Genomic DNA, 16,939 nt, shown 5'->3' on the forward strand with positions numbered 1-16,939 from the left:
AAGCTGTATAATGTATTTTTGTTAAATACAGATTGAACGGTATATGAGATTTATAGGACATAAACCTTAGGAAATTATATTAATGTCAGGACTAGGAAGGAAGTCCACTTCAAATGTATTAGGGTCTCTAATACATTTATTTTCATCTGCAGAAGGAGTATTGAATGACTAGCAATACTCAGTAGTGGTAAATTGAGTAATGGAACCCTCAAAAGCAATGTAGCTTGACAAAATACACACAAAGTTAACTAAGGTTGTTATTCTTCCTACCATGGATGTCTTCGCAATTTGGCGGATAGAGAAACAATATTTAATTGAAAAGAAACGGCTTTTTTGGTCATATACGGAAGTGATATTGCAATCACATCTTTAAGGCTAAATGTGCATGAAACCACAAACACAAAAATGAAAATTAATTTTTGTTTGTGGTTTCATGCACATTAAGCTAACAATTAGCATTGATGCCATAATAACGGATTTAAAAAGATCCACAATTAGCTGTAAAATAAGACTATATGAGAAACATTTCAGATGTAAAAACAATAAATAAAAATACTGAAGGCTGTTAGAAGTTTTTTATAAATTTAAATAAACTATTTCCACAAGTTGTTTACACTGCAATGCATTCTGGGTAACAATGTATGCAAAGTACTATGAAGCCAGCTCCGGTCAGCCAGAACGAGAAATTTTGTGTATTTAGAAATGTCCAGGCCCTTAAATTAAATAGGCCGCATAATACTAATGAGCGTACAATATTGCTGTAAATATACCAGATTAAGCAAGATGCTAATTTCTATTGAGAGAACCATAAACAGACAACACAGTATACAAAAGTAACATTGATACAATGTCATAAATACAAATAAGAAGCACAGTACAAAAATGTGATAATTTGAACTGGAGCGTGTTAATGAAGAAGGTGATGCAGAAATGACTAGGGAAAATGAAAAGGAGGATGACCAAACTGATAAAGAGGAGAAAGTCAGCCGTAAAAGTTGGTGCTAATGGAGCTGGTGCTCAGAAATGCCAAGCTGAAAGGAGAGCATATATATTGCAACAATATGTAGTTTCTAACCCAAGCTATTTATGGTAAGTGTTGGGATCAAAACATTTTCTCATTTCTTACAATAGTGTGTCAAATAATAAAATATCCATATGCTTCAATTTAAACATGCATTCGGTGTCTTCTAATTTGTTTTGATTTTGTATTACCTTCTGCTAATAGTGTTAGCTCTAGCTCCTATAGTAAACAGTAGATCACAAGCAGATCCCATTTGTCTATTCTGAGAGATGCAGTGTCTTGTGTAAAATGGCACATAAGAACGTTGAAGCAGCTGACCTCAATACAGGCGTTTTGTATTGAGCATCAATAAAGTATTTAAATACAATTTTATACTACCTAAGCTCTGACGGAAAGAGTAGATGCTTTTCATGTTAACATTTTGTAACTGAGCTGTGGGACAACACCATAGAGTTAAATTGTTACAGAGCCTACTCAAGAATAAAAGTGATGGGGAGAGAATCTAAGATGGAAATGATCATGACATCAAGGTAAAAAGTGCAAAACTAATGTGCACCAGCACGGGAAGTGTCTGTTTAGTCCATCTTTATTACAATACCAAGAATGGTGCTTATTGGGTTATAGATCAAGGACGTCTTTAAAATATAGAAGAAACTAGTAAGTAAAGAATTGTTGCATATAAAATAGTTGGAAAACTCAGTGTCTCTGGTGGCACTAATTGGCTTTTGCCCATCACTTGAGGCAGAATAAAGCCTCTTATTTGAGATAAACTTTTGCCCTGCTGTCTGAGCTTTTGTACAAGTATACCCTTTTAACTTTGGTTTTCTTTGATTTTTTTTTTCCTTTTTAAACTTTGGAGTTTGTTTCTTAAGAATTCTCTAACTTTCTAATGATTTTCTTCAAGCTTCAGGTGATTTCTTTAGACGTCTGACAACAGAGAGGCTACATGGCTTCACTGTTCTAGTTTCTGCTCTGATTTGGTTAGTGATTTAAACAAGGTTTTCAGAGTTACTCAAAATGTAACTCTACCTAAACCTATTAAGTGATAATAAAGAAAACAAGAAAAAAAAGATCAAATAATTAAATCAATAATACCCATTGGAAATTCACTAAATCACATTACAGTGATTTTTAGTCTGAGGGATTTTAGGCATCCAAAAAATGTTTACTAATCAAAGTATATGTATCCAAATTAAAGGTAATGCTTATGAAGTAGCATTTATTCCCATTCCACTCACCAGATAAGAAATTCTTAAACATCCACCTAACTTATGCCTCAGTGATGATAGAACAGTAGGTTGTAAAGTCTGTATTTTAATGTGAGCCAGCTAATTAGTTATTGGTCCAATGTGATTTTTTAATGCTGGCCAGTGAATGTATAATCTTTTGGGCACACACAGGAATGAATCATCCAGGGACAAAGGTCCCTATGGCAGTACATCTTGCCTCCTGCCAGACTCAACAAGGGTGGGTGTGGTGTGGGTGCACATAAAGCCCAGTGCCCGCTGGGCTTCTAAATGAACACTCAGCTTCAGTACCAAAGTATCAAACATTTCCTTATTGCCATGAAACAGGGAAATGTTAATGGATTTTCTGATTGCCTAAATATGGAAATGGGAACCCTGAAAATAAAAGGTAAATGTTGCAGTGCAGCATATATATATATATATATATATATATATATATATATATATATATATATATATATATATATATATATATATATAATGTTAGCACTTCAAAAATAAAGCATATCAAAGATGCCAAGACTATAAACTTTGTATTCGTTATACAAGCTAAAATCTAACAGTGTTATTTCAAAATACAACAATGTGGGAAGCACATCACCTCTCCATCCAATCCCCACATATTTCTCCAGCATTTTAAGCTGTTATCGAATATGCCCATGTTTCAGGTTTCACCTTTAGCACCCCATCCTCTGCACCTCTGCTCTATGACTCAGGTACAATCACACAGTGTGGGAATAAACAACATCATCAGCAACAATGGCAGATGACAAGAAGTGTCAAAATGACACCTACACATGCAATGATTGATAAGCGTGACAAATGAACACAACATTCATTAACCCGATAGCCGGCAATGTCTCTTCTGCCTAGGGGAAGATGAGGACAAACAGGAAGAGGGGAGGGGGTAGGTGGGTTGGGACTGCAGGCATATAGAGGAGGAAACTAAGACAGAGGAAAAAGGGGGAGAAAATCTTCCTCCGGGGCTAAGCTGAGGTGGGTTTAAGGGATAACAGATTGACCAATTAAGCAGAAGGAGTCCTCAGAAAATTGGAGAGAGTCAGCTTGGCCCTTTCAATGAAGATTACTTTAATCTAGCACATGAAAAAAGAAGTTAAATCCAGAATTGCCTTTTTGTCAAGTATTAAACCTTAACTGATATCATGACGTGTGCTTGTGTGAGAGTGTTGCATAGATACATAGTGGAGAAAGAGCATTTATACAACAGTTCTATTATTGCATTTCAAGAAAAAAAGTATTATATGGAAATATATGAAAATGTCCTATATAAATCTGATGACTGCACATCCAAAACTTTAATCTAATTAATACTCAACACAAACTTTCTTTGTAGCTCTTTAGTCTGTTGGAGACTATTGGTTTATAATATATCCACTAAGGTTGTTGTTGAGTAAGGTCTTATCACATGTATCTTATCTCCCCATGAATGTTGGCCTATCTCAGAACATTTCTTATGAGAAATAAACATAAACAAATTACGTACATTTTGGGAACCATAAGGCGTGTCAGTTTGTACAGTGTATGTCATATGAGTAAGAGTGTAAAAGTCCATGCTCAGCTACGTCTGGCTTTGATGGATTGTTTTATAATGCTTAATGATCTGAAAATGATTGATACACTGTACACAATTTATGTTTGCCCCTAAAAAGTTAAATAATAAATAGCTGAAATAATTCTTAACTGGGTAAACGTGTGACTGTTCAGAATCTTGAGGTGAGCTTACCTTGTGCAGACAGGGTGTCTGCACATCGTAGCATGAAATATATGCATTGCCGAAGGTGCAGCTTAAAATTATGTGTGGAGAATTAGCTGTGTTTGAGTGGCTTGGATAAATACAACCAGCTGGGTCAGACTGGACAGGACAATAGCAGATAACTGTCCATCTTATCCGTCTGCCCTCACACACCAGCAGGCAGAGAGAGAAGATGGCTCCCTAAGTGCACATTGTTTTGAATAGTGCCCAGACAATGCATATTGATAATGAAGTGTATCTATTACCGAATGCAAGACGACCACTCTACCCACTAAGTCACAGATGCCACAGATAATCAGAAATCTGCTTGTAAATCCCAAATTTCTGCTGAACACAAAAAATGCCTGGGTTTGTGTTTGGGGATGTTTTCTTCATGAACTGCAGTTTTTCAGCTAGATAAAACTATTTGTATCAAAGTCAAAACCTTTCTCATTGCAAAATGTGCACATAGTGTTTTTTGCCTAGATGAATTGGCTTTATGAAAAAACGATCGTGTCTTTTGTTTGACTTTTGTTGTCCCCTGGTAGAAGAGCAAGCGCGCAAACTAACAAAAGGGCGAATGTTTTGTCGTTATAACCAGTCATGCACAACCCTATTTTGGTAACTTTATGCAACCATCAAGAGCAGTCCCTGACAAGCATCTGAACTAACATCTGAGGCTGTAAGCCAAAGAAAGACAATTACCGACTATAAAGTAGCCAAAATGTTATGTTAAAGTAGCAGGACTACGTAAAATCGACTTTTTTGAGCTTCACATCATGTGAAGCTCATGAGTAACATTATAATGTTACTCCGTCCGTGTTGCATTAATTCCTTCTTGCATGTCTGACAAATCCTTTAATCTCCCATGGTAACCACTCAGCTGTGCAAAACAAACAAACAAAAAAAAAAAAAAATCAATGGAACCGAGCACCACCTTCGAGGCACAGCTCCTCCTCTGCTGTAGTTTTTAAGTTTTGGAGTGTCTGCCTCACAAAGCACACCCTGTCCCTCTCCGCTCCTTCAGAATAGTGGCAGCAACAATTTGCAAACACCTAGTGGAACTGCATGTCTTCTGAGCTGAACATATGGACTACTTCTCAGTGCAATGCTGGTAAAAACGTTGTTAAAAGGTTAGTGGAGGAGCGATGTTATGACCCCTGAAAGCGGAGTGTTGGAAAGAGCAGAATCTTCTTAAAGAGACAAAGACCCAAATTCAGGCCGATAAATTACAAAGTCAAATTTCTTTTTAATATAAGAAATATACAGTATTTTTAGAACTGAAAATACCTGTGTTACTTGATTGTGCTACAAGATAGCACTAAGTGTACATAATACTGCCCCTCTAATACTTTTATGCCAGGAACATACAATTTTGGTGTCTCTCTGTAAATGTGACATTTTATCTTTTAAATAATGGATATGTATATTATTTGATAATTCTACAGGGACAACATAAATTTGCATGACAATTAAACCTCATGGCTAACTTATTCATGTGCAACATGTTTAATGTAATGAAGTGTATGACCTCACTAGGTACAAGACTGTTATTTTGAACATAAAAAAAGTACATCTAAGTTTGACTGCTCTAGACTATTACCAGTCAACCCCCTGCAGTCAGCCGGCATCAATCATCCAGTTCTCTGTGTCAGAAACCCCTACTGTGTGTCAAAGAACTGACTGTTCAAAGTTATACAGTTTGATCTGAAGGGCTATGCTGTTTAAGGGACAACTCTAAAAACCTAAAGCACGAGAAGCAAGAGAACAGGATAAAAGGACAAGTGACTTCGCATGGTCTTAAAGAGATTCTAATAAGAAACAGGGTTCACTGGCACACCGGCTTTGTTTATGTAAACTGAAAATAAAATACTGACAATACTGTAATTCAATGGGAAAAAGGCTAAGTTATAATACACCTATTTTATGAGAATCTACAGCATGCTCCACTTTATATTTATCGCTGGAGTGCCCTTCTTATCTGAGATATAGCTCAATAATATTGACTTGCAGAAAATGAATTTACAGCATGATACTAATAGCATCTTTATCCAAGGCTGTAACAATGCACCTAGAATGCACCTAGACTTTGTGGAAAAAAAAACAAAAAACAAAAAAAACATATGCATATATTCAGGGTCATCGATCGTGTTTTACAGTGACAATAATCAAAGACTGTAGCACGTAGAGGCTAAAATACAACACAAATAACAACATCAAGCTAATACAATCTGGAACGTGGCGGCAAAAGAAATCATCAGATCTCAACTTAAACTTAAAACATCAGCTGCTACATAAACATATTTTGTATTATTTCTAAAGCAAATTGGTAGCACTGTTGCCTTCCAACAAGAAGGTCCTGGTTTGATCCCCAGCACGGAGTCTTTCTGCATGGAGTTTGCATGTTCTCCCTGTGCATGCTTGTGTTCTCTCCAGGTACTCTGGCTTCCTCCCACAGTCCAAAATCATGACTGTCAGGTTGATTGGTTGATTCTCCTCAGGTGTGGGTGTGGGTGTGTGTGTGGATGACTGTTTATCCTGTCTGTCTCTGTGTTATCCTGCGATGAACTGGCAACCTGTCCAGGGTACCCTGCCTCTCGCCTGCTGACCGCTAGAGATGGGCACCAGCACTCCTTGCCATTAGCACGTTTGATAAAGGATGAAACTTAAGCAAATGGCTAAACAGACTGCAAAATAAGTACATAGGTAAGTATGAAAGCAAATTCAGCAGTTTAAAGGGCAACATTTCTCATAAGCCTCCAGAAGTCATGTAGATCTGAAATATGAGAGGACACCTCAAAATAAACTGACTGACAAGGACAATATGGATGATGACTAAATATAGTAATATGATCACAAAAGCACAGCAACGGCTGAGGCCAAACAAACACAAAAGTAAGCAGCAAACTGTGACCTGAAGCTTGACTGAGGAGAGAAACACGATTTACTGTTTACATCTTAATTAAACTGTCTAGAATGAGAAACACAGACTGTGACAGGTCAGTGAGCCTTTGTAATGAAGAATGACTCAATTTATTAAGGGCCAGTCCTTTTCTGATGATGTATATTTAACTATGCTTTGTACTTCAATTAACTACAAAATGCAAAAAGCAACTTGTGAAGCAGACAAAAACAAAACTGTGACACACAAGGACATGGATTTGACGAATGCCTAAATGCTCTGGTTTCAGTAATGGAACTAGTAAATGGCTAACAGAACAACATCCATCCACATAGAGTAAACAGGTTTAGTTCAAGTTTGTTCTGTGTTCATGAAGGTACACAATGCACTGCAATTGTCTCTAACTCTTGTAATTTATGAACTGCAATTACATTTCCATTATGTCTGAAACAGTTTGATATTTGTTCAGAAACAAACAAGATCCTCGGAGAAGAACTGCAGGTTCTCATTTATTCTGAATGACTGACAATGAAGTTAAGCGTAAACACAACTGCAAGAGCTGTAAATACAATGATCAAAACTGAACCTCTGTTTTGGCTATTTTTCCTCTTATTGGTTGTAATCAAAGATCAGCACTCTGTTGTTTTTTTTTTTGTTTTGTTTTTTTTTTTAATAATCAAAACTAAGAACTTCCACTATTTTTTTTAACTAAATACATAAACCAACACCATGTACTTTGATGCATCTGTTGAGTTTAATAAAAATCAGATAAGATTTAGGGACAGATGTTCTGAGGCATAAGCAGGAAAAATAGTTTTTTTTTTTTTTCCTTTACCTGTTATGTTCTTAATCTATTATTATTCTTTGATATTTTTAAATCATACAATATTGTAAACTTCAAAAAAAAAATGTAAAACTAGTATCAACAGTCATCTCAAAACAACAGGCACATTTTTTAAAATTTAATATTCACCTTATTAATATTATTCCTGTTTTAAACACAATCAGAGGTACACCTATTACTTTGACTAGTACTCACAGATGTAGTTTTCATTTTCTCCGCTAAAATAAACCAGTTTATGTTTCTACCGGCTACAGTAAAAATATAGTGCACCATCCCATGACTGATAGTTTAACTGCAGAAAACCCAAAATTATCTCACAACATTCAATTACCATTTTATTTCAGTTTTTAAAAAGAAAAAAAAACTGGCAGAAACCCAGAATGCAAACATGACTACTATTACATTGATGGGTGATATTTTTCATCTTCATTTCATTTGAGAAAAAAAAAAAAAAAAAAAAAAAAAAAAACACCACAGTGAGGGATAATAAGTGATTTTCTGAACAAATTCAATTAAATTATATTTGCACTGTCAAAGGGAGATCACTGGTTTTACCTACGTTGTTTTGCTGAAACCATTTTTTTTTTTAAATATTTGTAACACTTACCTTATGTGTCAAAACTGGGTCTCTTAACATGAAAAAAATACCCTCAAGCCCACAATTTGTGTTGCTATTTTAAAATCTAACAGCTCCAGAAGAAAAACCCAACTCTTTTCAGCTCATTGTGGGAGACTCCAAGGTATCCCCAGCCAGAAAAGATAAACAGTGCAACCAGTGAGTTTTTGGTCTGCACCATAGAGCTCCCCCACTGCCGTGTAGCTAAGAAAAACCTCCAAATGGAGGTGCTCAGGTGGAATTCTTATCAAAAGCACAAACTGCCTCAACTGACTCAACTTAATTCAGAGGAGCAGTGACTCTACTCCAACCTCAGGCCGCCCTACGGAGGAAGCTAATTTCAGCCACTTATATCGGGAATCTCAGTCCTTTGGTCAGAATGCATATCTCAAGGCCATAGATGAAAGTCAGAATCTAAACTGATTGTATGTTATCCATCTCCTGTTCCATTCTAAGTATTCACATCAGGAAAGTCCTTTGGTTCGCTTGTTTGGTCCAGACCATGAGTGCACTTTATTTATTTTTCGCTTGGTGTGGTTTGATTTCACATTGTGCTTGTACTATAACTTTTCCAACAATGCCACAGAGGTGATGATCATTGCCCCCGTTGGAAAGAAATAACAGAGCAGAGCGCAGACCCAGAGAGAAAACAAACATTGAAGAACTTCTTGTTTGCATTTCTGTTGTGCACATTTGTGCTATTATTACAACTGGAATACCATTTTAAATGTCAAGAGCAGCTCATTAAACATAAGTTTTGTGATGTGCTATTTCTTATTTTGGGACGGTGTTAGCAAATCTGTGCTGCTAGCTGAATCAGACAAGACGTTCTGCATGTTCTGACCCACAACATGCCGTCAGCAGTTTCACTAATCAGAATATGGTAGATCAGGTATGATTTCAGCAAAATCAATACAAGCAGCTGTCACGTTAACAACACTAAGGAGCTCATTTTTTACCAAGATGTCCAGCAACAATGGCTCGTAAATTCCAAAATATGTTGTTTCTTGTAGATGGTTTGGATAGAGGCAGAACTGTATTCATGTAAGTTTGGACCACCTTAAACCTGAACTTGGTTAAGTTGTTTGGCCCACACCAGATTCGCTTGAGTGTATTCACAACAGAACAAAAGGTCCAGACCACTGGAGGACGATGACTTTGGTTTGTTTTAAAGTGGACCAACTTCGTCAGCTGTGAATACGCCCTACATCCCTAATGAACAAATTAAAATAATTGATCTCCTTCTCTGAAGCAGGTACCGATACCTGACCTGCAGTGAGCAATCCACCTTCCCTGCTGCGCATACTAAAGGTCATGACTTGAAGATGCCAACAGAACCAGATCATCAGAGTCTCCTAACTGTCTCATGGAGAGTTTCTAAGGCTCCCACATTAGACACTGTTCTCCTCAGGATCGCACATTCAGATTCTTTTCACGAACAATGACCACTAAAAAGTCTATGACAAAGGACAGCCCGATCTTCACACGGAAAATGTAGAACTTTACGCCAAGGACCTAAGCACGACTCACTGTTTGATTATTGAAGGATCAGACAAACGGCTCCTTAAAAGGAACCAAAGGATCCCATATGTCTGTAGCACCTTTTGCTAAATATCTCAAAAAGACAAGATCGTAAGATTCTTCAGAACGGCAGGGGGCCTGGGCAGCCAATCCCCCTTAACAATACCATGGGTTTAACATCTGGTCCACTGTTGCACAACCAGGATGAAAGCTAAACATTTCCTCTCAAATCCAAGGTTTAACAATTGGTTAGATCCTCCTTTCCAGCACTCTGGGATAAGCTTTTTCAGCGAGGCTGATCCCTCACTAGTAGGAACACATATTTTGGGACCCTTACTTAAAATTCACCTCAATATATCATGAGCTATGAAATATGGATGTTTCTTTTCCCCCTCTGCATCTTGATAATCAGTAGCAGTTGATTCATTTTAAAGCATCAATTCAAATTCACCTGTGACTAAATTTGCCCCTGGGTTTTTATTATTTGCCTCGCTGTGGTGGCCGGGTGCTCCCAGTGACTGCTTGCCATTTCTTGTTAAGAGCGACATCAGAACTGGCCTCTCTTCCATTAGTGCAGATCATGAGAGAGAAACTGAGATCATGAGAGAGAAAAGCGAGCAATGCATCAGATTGTGTGGATGTTTGACAGAAAAGCAGAATGACAGGGAGGAAGAATGAACGACAGGGGAGAAAGAGAGAGGAAAAGGAGCTACAGGAGTGTGTGAGATAAGAGAATCAGACACAACCATGATAGAGAGAACGACAGAGAGATAAAAAGGAATAGAAGAGCGAGAGAAGTTGGGGGTGGCAACTCAGGAAGCTGCCTCCTCTACGCATTCTCAGGGTTTTCTTTTTTCACTACTCTGCCTTTGAGCTCTTGCTAGTGTCACATTAAGATCATCCATTTGAGAATCAGAGAGAGGCCTTTGATGTTCTTTGTGCATACACAAACAGGGGAATGGAGCTCTCCTTTGACAATAGCCAACTCTACAGACATTTTTTTTTTTTTTCTGTTCTCAGTCTCTGGCCTGATAGGGACAATGTTACCATCAGAGGGAGTATCGCAAACTGGTGAATATTTTAATTTACCTGTTCATATTTCATCACTGAATACATTAAAATAAATTATTTTACCCAGTCACACTCTGAAACACTGTACCCAACTCCTTTTACTGTTGCTGTCTTTTTTAGCTGCTCAAATGGCACAGCAGGTGGACAAAATAATGAAACAATCTGACAATGCAGGGATTTAACACACCGAGCAAACATACAGTTTCGGGCTGCACGCAAAAGAAATAGTTGAGAAGTTCATGAATGTATAAGCATATGTAATAGTGGGTGGAAATGTTCTTTCAGTCTCCAAAGTGTTCACTAAAATGATTATCTTAATAGCAATATTTTAGATGCGTAAATCTTAAATACATTTTAAATGTTCAGAGCCAAAAGTGTAAAACAGAAATTAAGTTGTAAGTATTTTTAAATGTTAACAGACTAATGACATTTAAAATTTCAGAGTACTCCAGGTTAGGTGATGCTAAACAGGGCCTGGACCCCTGCAATGTTTATTCATTTCACAAAAAATACATAAAAAGGAATTGTATATTTTTAATCCTATGAGCCAATGTAGAAAGTCCTTTATAAGTAACCTAATGGACTTGTTTTCACCACCATGGCTAGAGATGCACACGCACGCACGCACGCACGCACGCACGCACGCACGCACACACACACACACACGCACACGTGCACACACACATACCTAACCTCTCTTGCAGCAGCTCACCTGAAAAATCACAGCTTAAAATGAAACATAAGCACATGTGCTGGATGTTTAAAACTACAGTAGCTCAACTTGACCCTGTTTAGTTGAAAAGGAAAAATGCTATTTGGAGGTAGTTTACTTAAGGGGCTACAAACAGGGAAACTCAAAGGATGACAAAGCAAAGATGTAAGCTGTGACCATTATTGAAAGAGGAGCAACATTACAAACTTGGTGAATAATGAGTTACTATTTGTTTAAACATTAGCAACTGGTTACAAGCCCAATAATGAGTCCTTTCCTCAAGCAGATCTAAATGTATGCAGGCAGCTCCTTTCATTATGATGAACATACGAGGCACTCAAAATCTTAAAGGTATAGGGCAATGAAAGGCTGGTTTCATGCTATGCATCGTAAACAAATGGTGTCAAAAAAACTCTGACTAGATTGAAAGTGACAAAAGACAATGAGAAACAATGTAGCGTGTTAACTCACACTGTTTTAGTTTATATTAACACATTTGCATTAACATGAACCTTGTCTACACTGTTACGAAATAAAAAATTTTCCAATTCCATTTAAAAATACAAGGTGGACTCAGGTCTTACCTTGTGTCCTGTAAGAATTTTAAATATGTTATTTTGATAAAGTCATGTTTGATTAACTGATGATATGTTATGGAGTCTTTTGAATGGTGTTGCCAGTACGGAATCTGTAATGTGTACTATCTATATCATTCAAAAGTAAATCAATATAGCTGTTAAAATTGTAACAACTATATTGCAACGATAACTGTGTTTTTGTTGCTCAACTTTTTTCAATATTATACTTAATGTTTTTCTTGTGGTTCCTGGAACTTCAGAAGAGACAAACCTCTCTTTAAGCAGCCACTGATCAAATGTAACTAACCAGTAAAGCATTCATAGCTGATGTCATTGCGAACCGCAGAGGTACAGCACAATAAATACATTCTATCTCCAGATCTCGGTGAGTTGCACAGACCTCCTCATCTCTATATCACACCACCAAGACGAGAAGAAGGCCAACACTTGCAGGTATCGACTGTCACAGCTCTGTCACCGTCTTGCTTGGTGGTACACCATACAATCCTATATTGCTTTATTAATCCCGAAGGGAATGTAGACACAGGAGTTCTCATAGTCTGAGCTTCTTCATAAAATAATCACAGATAAGAAGAACTGTAAGCAGGAAGGACCTCTTGTGGTTGTCTGTGCTGTGCTTCCTTTGACTGAATTAATGTCTTTTTCTAAGTTACAGTGGTGAACAGTAACTTCTGTTTACGTTTGTACACATGAAAACTGCACTCTTGGTGAGAAAATGATCATGTGATGCTTTAATGTAGACTAGATGTCCACAGGTTTCATAATTAAATCAATTACAATACGGATGTCCACACTGTTGTTTAGTGGCTGAGAGAAAAGGGTAAATAGTGCAAAAATAAGAACAAACTACACTTGTTTCAGAGAAAAGTTTTCCTAGAATGCTCTAGTGATTGTTGGAATTTTCTTCTTTAGAACTGAAAAAAAAAAAAAAAAAAAATGTAAATAGTGCAAAAATAAGAACAAACTACACTTGTTTCAGAGAAAAGTTTTCCTAGAATGCTCTAGTGATTGTTGGAATTTTCTTCTTTAGAACTGAAAAAAAAAAAAAAAAAGATTGTAGCATAGGCTAACAAATCCAGTATGCTTGTGATTACCCACTGTAGAAGAATTTTGTATTACTCAGCATATGCCGATGATGGTCTGAAGGATGATTATTTTCATAACTAGACTTCTGCAAATACTTTTTACACTCATCTGAATCTCTGTGAAAAAAAATGCTTTCAAGCACTTTATATGAGTAGGAAAGCATTAGAGCAATCAATGTCAACAGGAGCACTTTTTGCTCTACCGTCTGCTTAAACTGCAAAAAACTGTTACTGATCATCTCTATTTTACTGTATTTCAATGTGTCAGAAATTCTCATTAATGCTCTAGAGGTGCATGTGTTTAATCTGATTTCAATTCAGTGGAGTGCTGCGAGTAATATCAGCTCTCATGTCTCAATATACCTTTCCTTGAAACAAGAATTTGCTAACAAATTTAAACCTCCTAAATTTTTCAACTAAATTCCCTTTGGATAATTCGAGAATCTGCAGTGCAGATGTGGAATGCAGATTCTCCGACAGTGTGAGTTACGATGGGCCAAAAGATCAAGTTAAGTAGCTTGTGCTGTCGGGCGTTATGAGACTGTTCACAAACTCTAAGAGTCAGGGCTGCAGGGGTGATGTTCAGTTCATTGATTTTGTGCAGAGCCACAATGACAGAAAGCTGAGGATAACACCTGTCTCAGCAGTGACCACTTTACACCTGGTGGTTTTTACAGACTTTCATCAGTGGCAGCAGGGATCTGCTGCTGATGGAAGAGAATCTGACAAACTTTGAGCACAGGTTTATTATTGCTTTACAGGAAAAAAGCTATTTCTGTTTCATTAATCAGGATGGAGAATTGCAATCACCATTACAAACTCTCTACGGTACTATTATTTTTTGTACATTAAAAACTCCTTTCGTGCTGTACCTCGGCTCCGTTGTTTCTTGTTTTTTCATTTTTGCCTCTGATGTTAAGTATCAGGCTGTGTCCTGTGTGGACCTGTGATTTCCTTTGATTTTGCTGATAAATAACCTCAATCAGCACTGAAATGACTGCCATGTAAGAGACGGAAGACTAATCCCAGGAGAAGTGCTGTGAGGCTCCTGCATTTTTCAGCTGAACTCAGTGAACCTCACCTGGTTTCAAAATAAAGATCAAACCTACCAGTTACATGTTTTCACAAAAAAAAAACAAAAAAAAAAACAAAAAAAAACATACCACCTCCTCATTGGGTAATGCTCCTGCTACATTATGAACCATTTGCATTTTAGAACACTTTAATTCAAAAGTGTATTTATATACATTTGTAAATTACAAAACTAATCATTTTGCAATAAAATACTTTTTAGGTTTCTAAATATGGTTCTCCCCTTATTTTTGAATGCTGACTTCCAAATTAATAAGAGGAAAAATATCCAAACCCTCCACTATAGCACATTGCTTACTACTTGAGTCTAGAATAATATTCATCTACAACACAGCACTGCATGACACAAATAAAAGCCAAATCTCCAGTTCTGATAAAAAAAAAGCATGAAGCAAACGATGCAAAGGAAAGTCTGGGGAAAGATGCTGACCTGCAGAGCAACATGTTATTGGTGTATCAATGCAATGCAATTTAAGCATGTACAGAAAAGCTCCTGGAAAAATTGCGGTGAGAAATCATTGCTGTATTTTTAGTTTGAATTACAACTGTGCATCCGTATAACTCTTCAAACTAACGCATCATATTGTTGTTTTGAACATTTTGTGGTGTTAGCAGATATTCTCCCATTTCTTTTCTTGCATGTGTGCAAGAATGCTTTTTTAGCCACAATAAATGAAAGCCCAGCGCAGCACAGATGCTCCTGCAGCATGGCTTCTGATGTTTTGGCCCTTTTTGAACTCAAAGCTTTGAAAATTGCAAAAGGGTTGACTCCCAGACATTTTTTAAAACAAACCTGAGCCACACTACTTAGCCTTGATTTTACCAGTTATAACCTTTGCAGTCATGTTCATAATTGTGATGTCATTACACCAAAGTTAATTTTTGCTTTCAGGTGGTGTTTTCAACCATTACACATGCAGATGAAGACTTTCAAAGCAGACACCCACGCAGACTCTGCAACCACAGCAGACAGCAAATGTGGGAATAAAAAAACTAAAAACAACACCAACAAAAAACAAACAAACAAAAAAAAAAAAAAAAAAAAAAAAAAAAAAAAAAAAAAACATTTAAGCTTAACTGCTAGTACGTCCTTATCCAGTGGCTGCTCTGGTTTAGCTGGGTTTGCAGTAAATATAAAGAAAGCACTTGAGAGGCGATACTTTCAGGCCTCTGTCGCTTCCACCACTCCACTCAGCCAAGAACAAGTGGAATGACAACTTACGAATAAGAGGCACGCTGGCGTTGGCCCTCCCCAGCTTGTTGATGGCGACGCACGTGTAGTTCCCGTAACGATCCTCTGTCATGTTGGTCACTGTGAGGACTGATCTGGAGCTGACGTTCTTGATGTCGATACCGTGTCCCCTAATGATCCTGAAAAGACCAATGTAAATGTGACAAACGAGGCTTTGATTTCTCACCTGCTACAAAAACGCTTGGAGTAGGAAAAGAGGCAAGAGGCAAGAATGGAGCAAATGTCATCTTAAGTGGATCTCTCCATCATTACCACGCTCTTCAGCGCATCTATTTATTTCATCGTGTCTGCTTTGGAGAGACGCTTTTTGAAGGACTGAGACAAGAGTGGAAAGAACCGGAGGAGAAGCAGCAGGGTGCAACTTGACATTTTACTCGGTTTTGTTGCAGGTGCACATGATTACAGCAAGCAGTTACAACCAGATACGTACATGTAATGTATAAAAAAAAAAAAAAAGAACTCATTTCCTCACTGTGTTATATTTAATCAGGTCAGTTATTTACCATTTCTATTTGACAAAGAAAGAAAGAGATAGTCTTTTAAGTAATTTTATTAAGTAACTGTTATGACTGCCTTGTAAACAGATTTGGGTCAAACACGTTGAGGCTCCTTCCACAAGCTTCTCACAACAGTTTGCTGAAGTTTTAGTCAATTCCTCCTGAACTGAGCGAGGTATGAAGGCTGCCTTGCTCACACACATTTTCACTTCATTTTTACTTCAAATGTAACAGCAGACTGACAGACATTCGCACCAAAATTAACACAGTGTGTTCTTGGTAATTTTGGCATAGAATGGAAAAAAAAATGTTTACTTAGATTTACTGTGAGACAGCGAAGAAAAATGACGATTACATGTCTTTTTATGCAGCGTTTGTAAATATCTGGCTTCAACAGCTGGATTCAAGGTGTTTGTACTTTGATGGTGATAATCTTTAACAGTCTGAAAAGATTAAACGTGACTCCATTAAGGCACGTGCTACTGTGATTTTAATCCGAATATTTTAGTTCATTTTGCTGTTAACTTATTATTAACTCTGAAAATCCTCCAAACTTTGCCTTCACTGTGACCTCCCGGGAGCTACGGCTTGGCTCAAGCTGGTTTGTAAGGCAGTCTGAGCCAAAACTCTACGTGTGACCTTGTTTCCAACAATATCCTCAAAATGTGTTGTTGCCTCACTGCTTGCGGCCTCTTCAAAGTTTACCTTGACGCTCTCTGAAAATCTC

At 37.3% G+C, this 16,939-nt stretch overlaps 1 protein-coding gene across 3 annotated transcripts in view; it reads right to left on the minus strand.

Moving 5' to 3' along the window:
• Positions 1-16,939, minus strand: part of negr1 (neuronal growth regulator 1) — a 280,810-nt gene that overhangs the window by 145,317 nt on the left and 118,554 nt on the right. For all 3 annotated transcript variants that reach the window (XM_016665663.1, XM_016665666.1, XM_007542208.2), the window contains exon 6: positions 15,686-15,834. In XM_016665663.1, coding sequence (XP_016521149.1) covers positions 15,686-15,834 — 149 coding nt within the window. The remainder of the gene's footprint in view (positions 1-15,685; positions 15,835-16,939) is intronic.

This window comes from Poecilia formosa, unplaced genomic scaffold (assembly GCF_000485575.1).
Source record: "Poecilia formosa unplaced genomic scaffold, Poecilia_formosa-5.1.2 Scaffold10, whole genome shotgun sequence".
In the NCBI taxonomy this organism is placed as follows: domain Eukaryota; kingdom Metazoa; phylum Chordata; class Actinopteri; order Cyprinodontiformes; family Poeciliidae; genus Poecilia; species Poecilia formosa.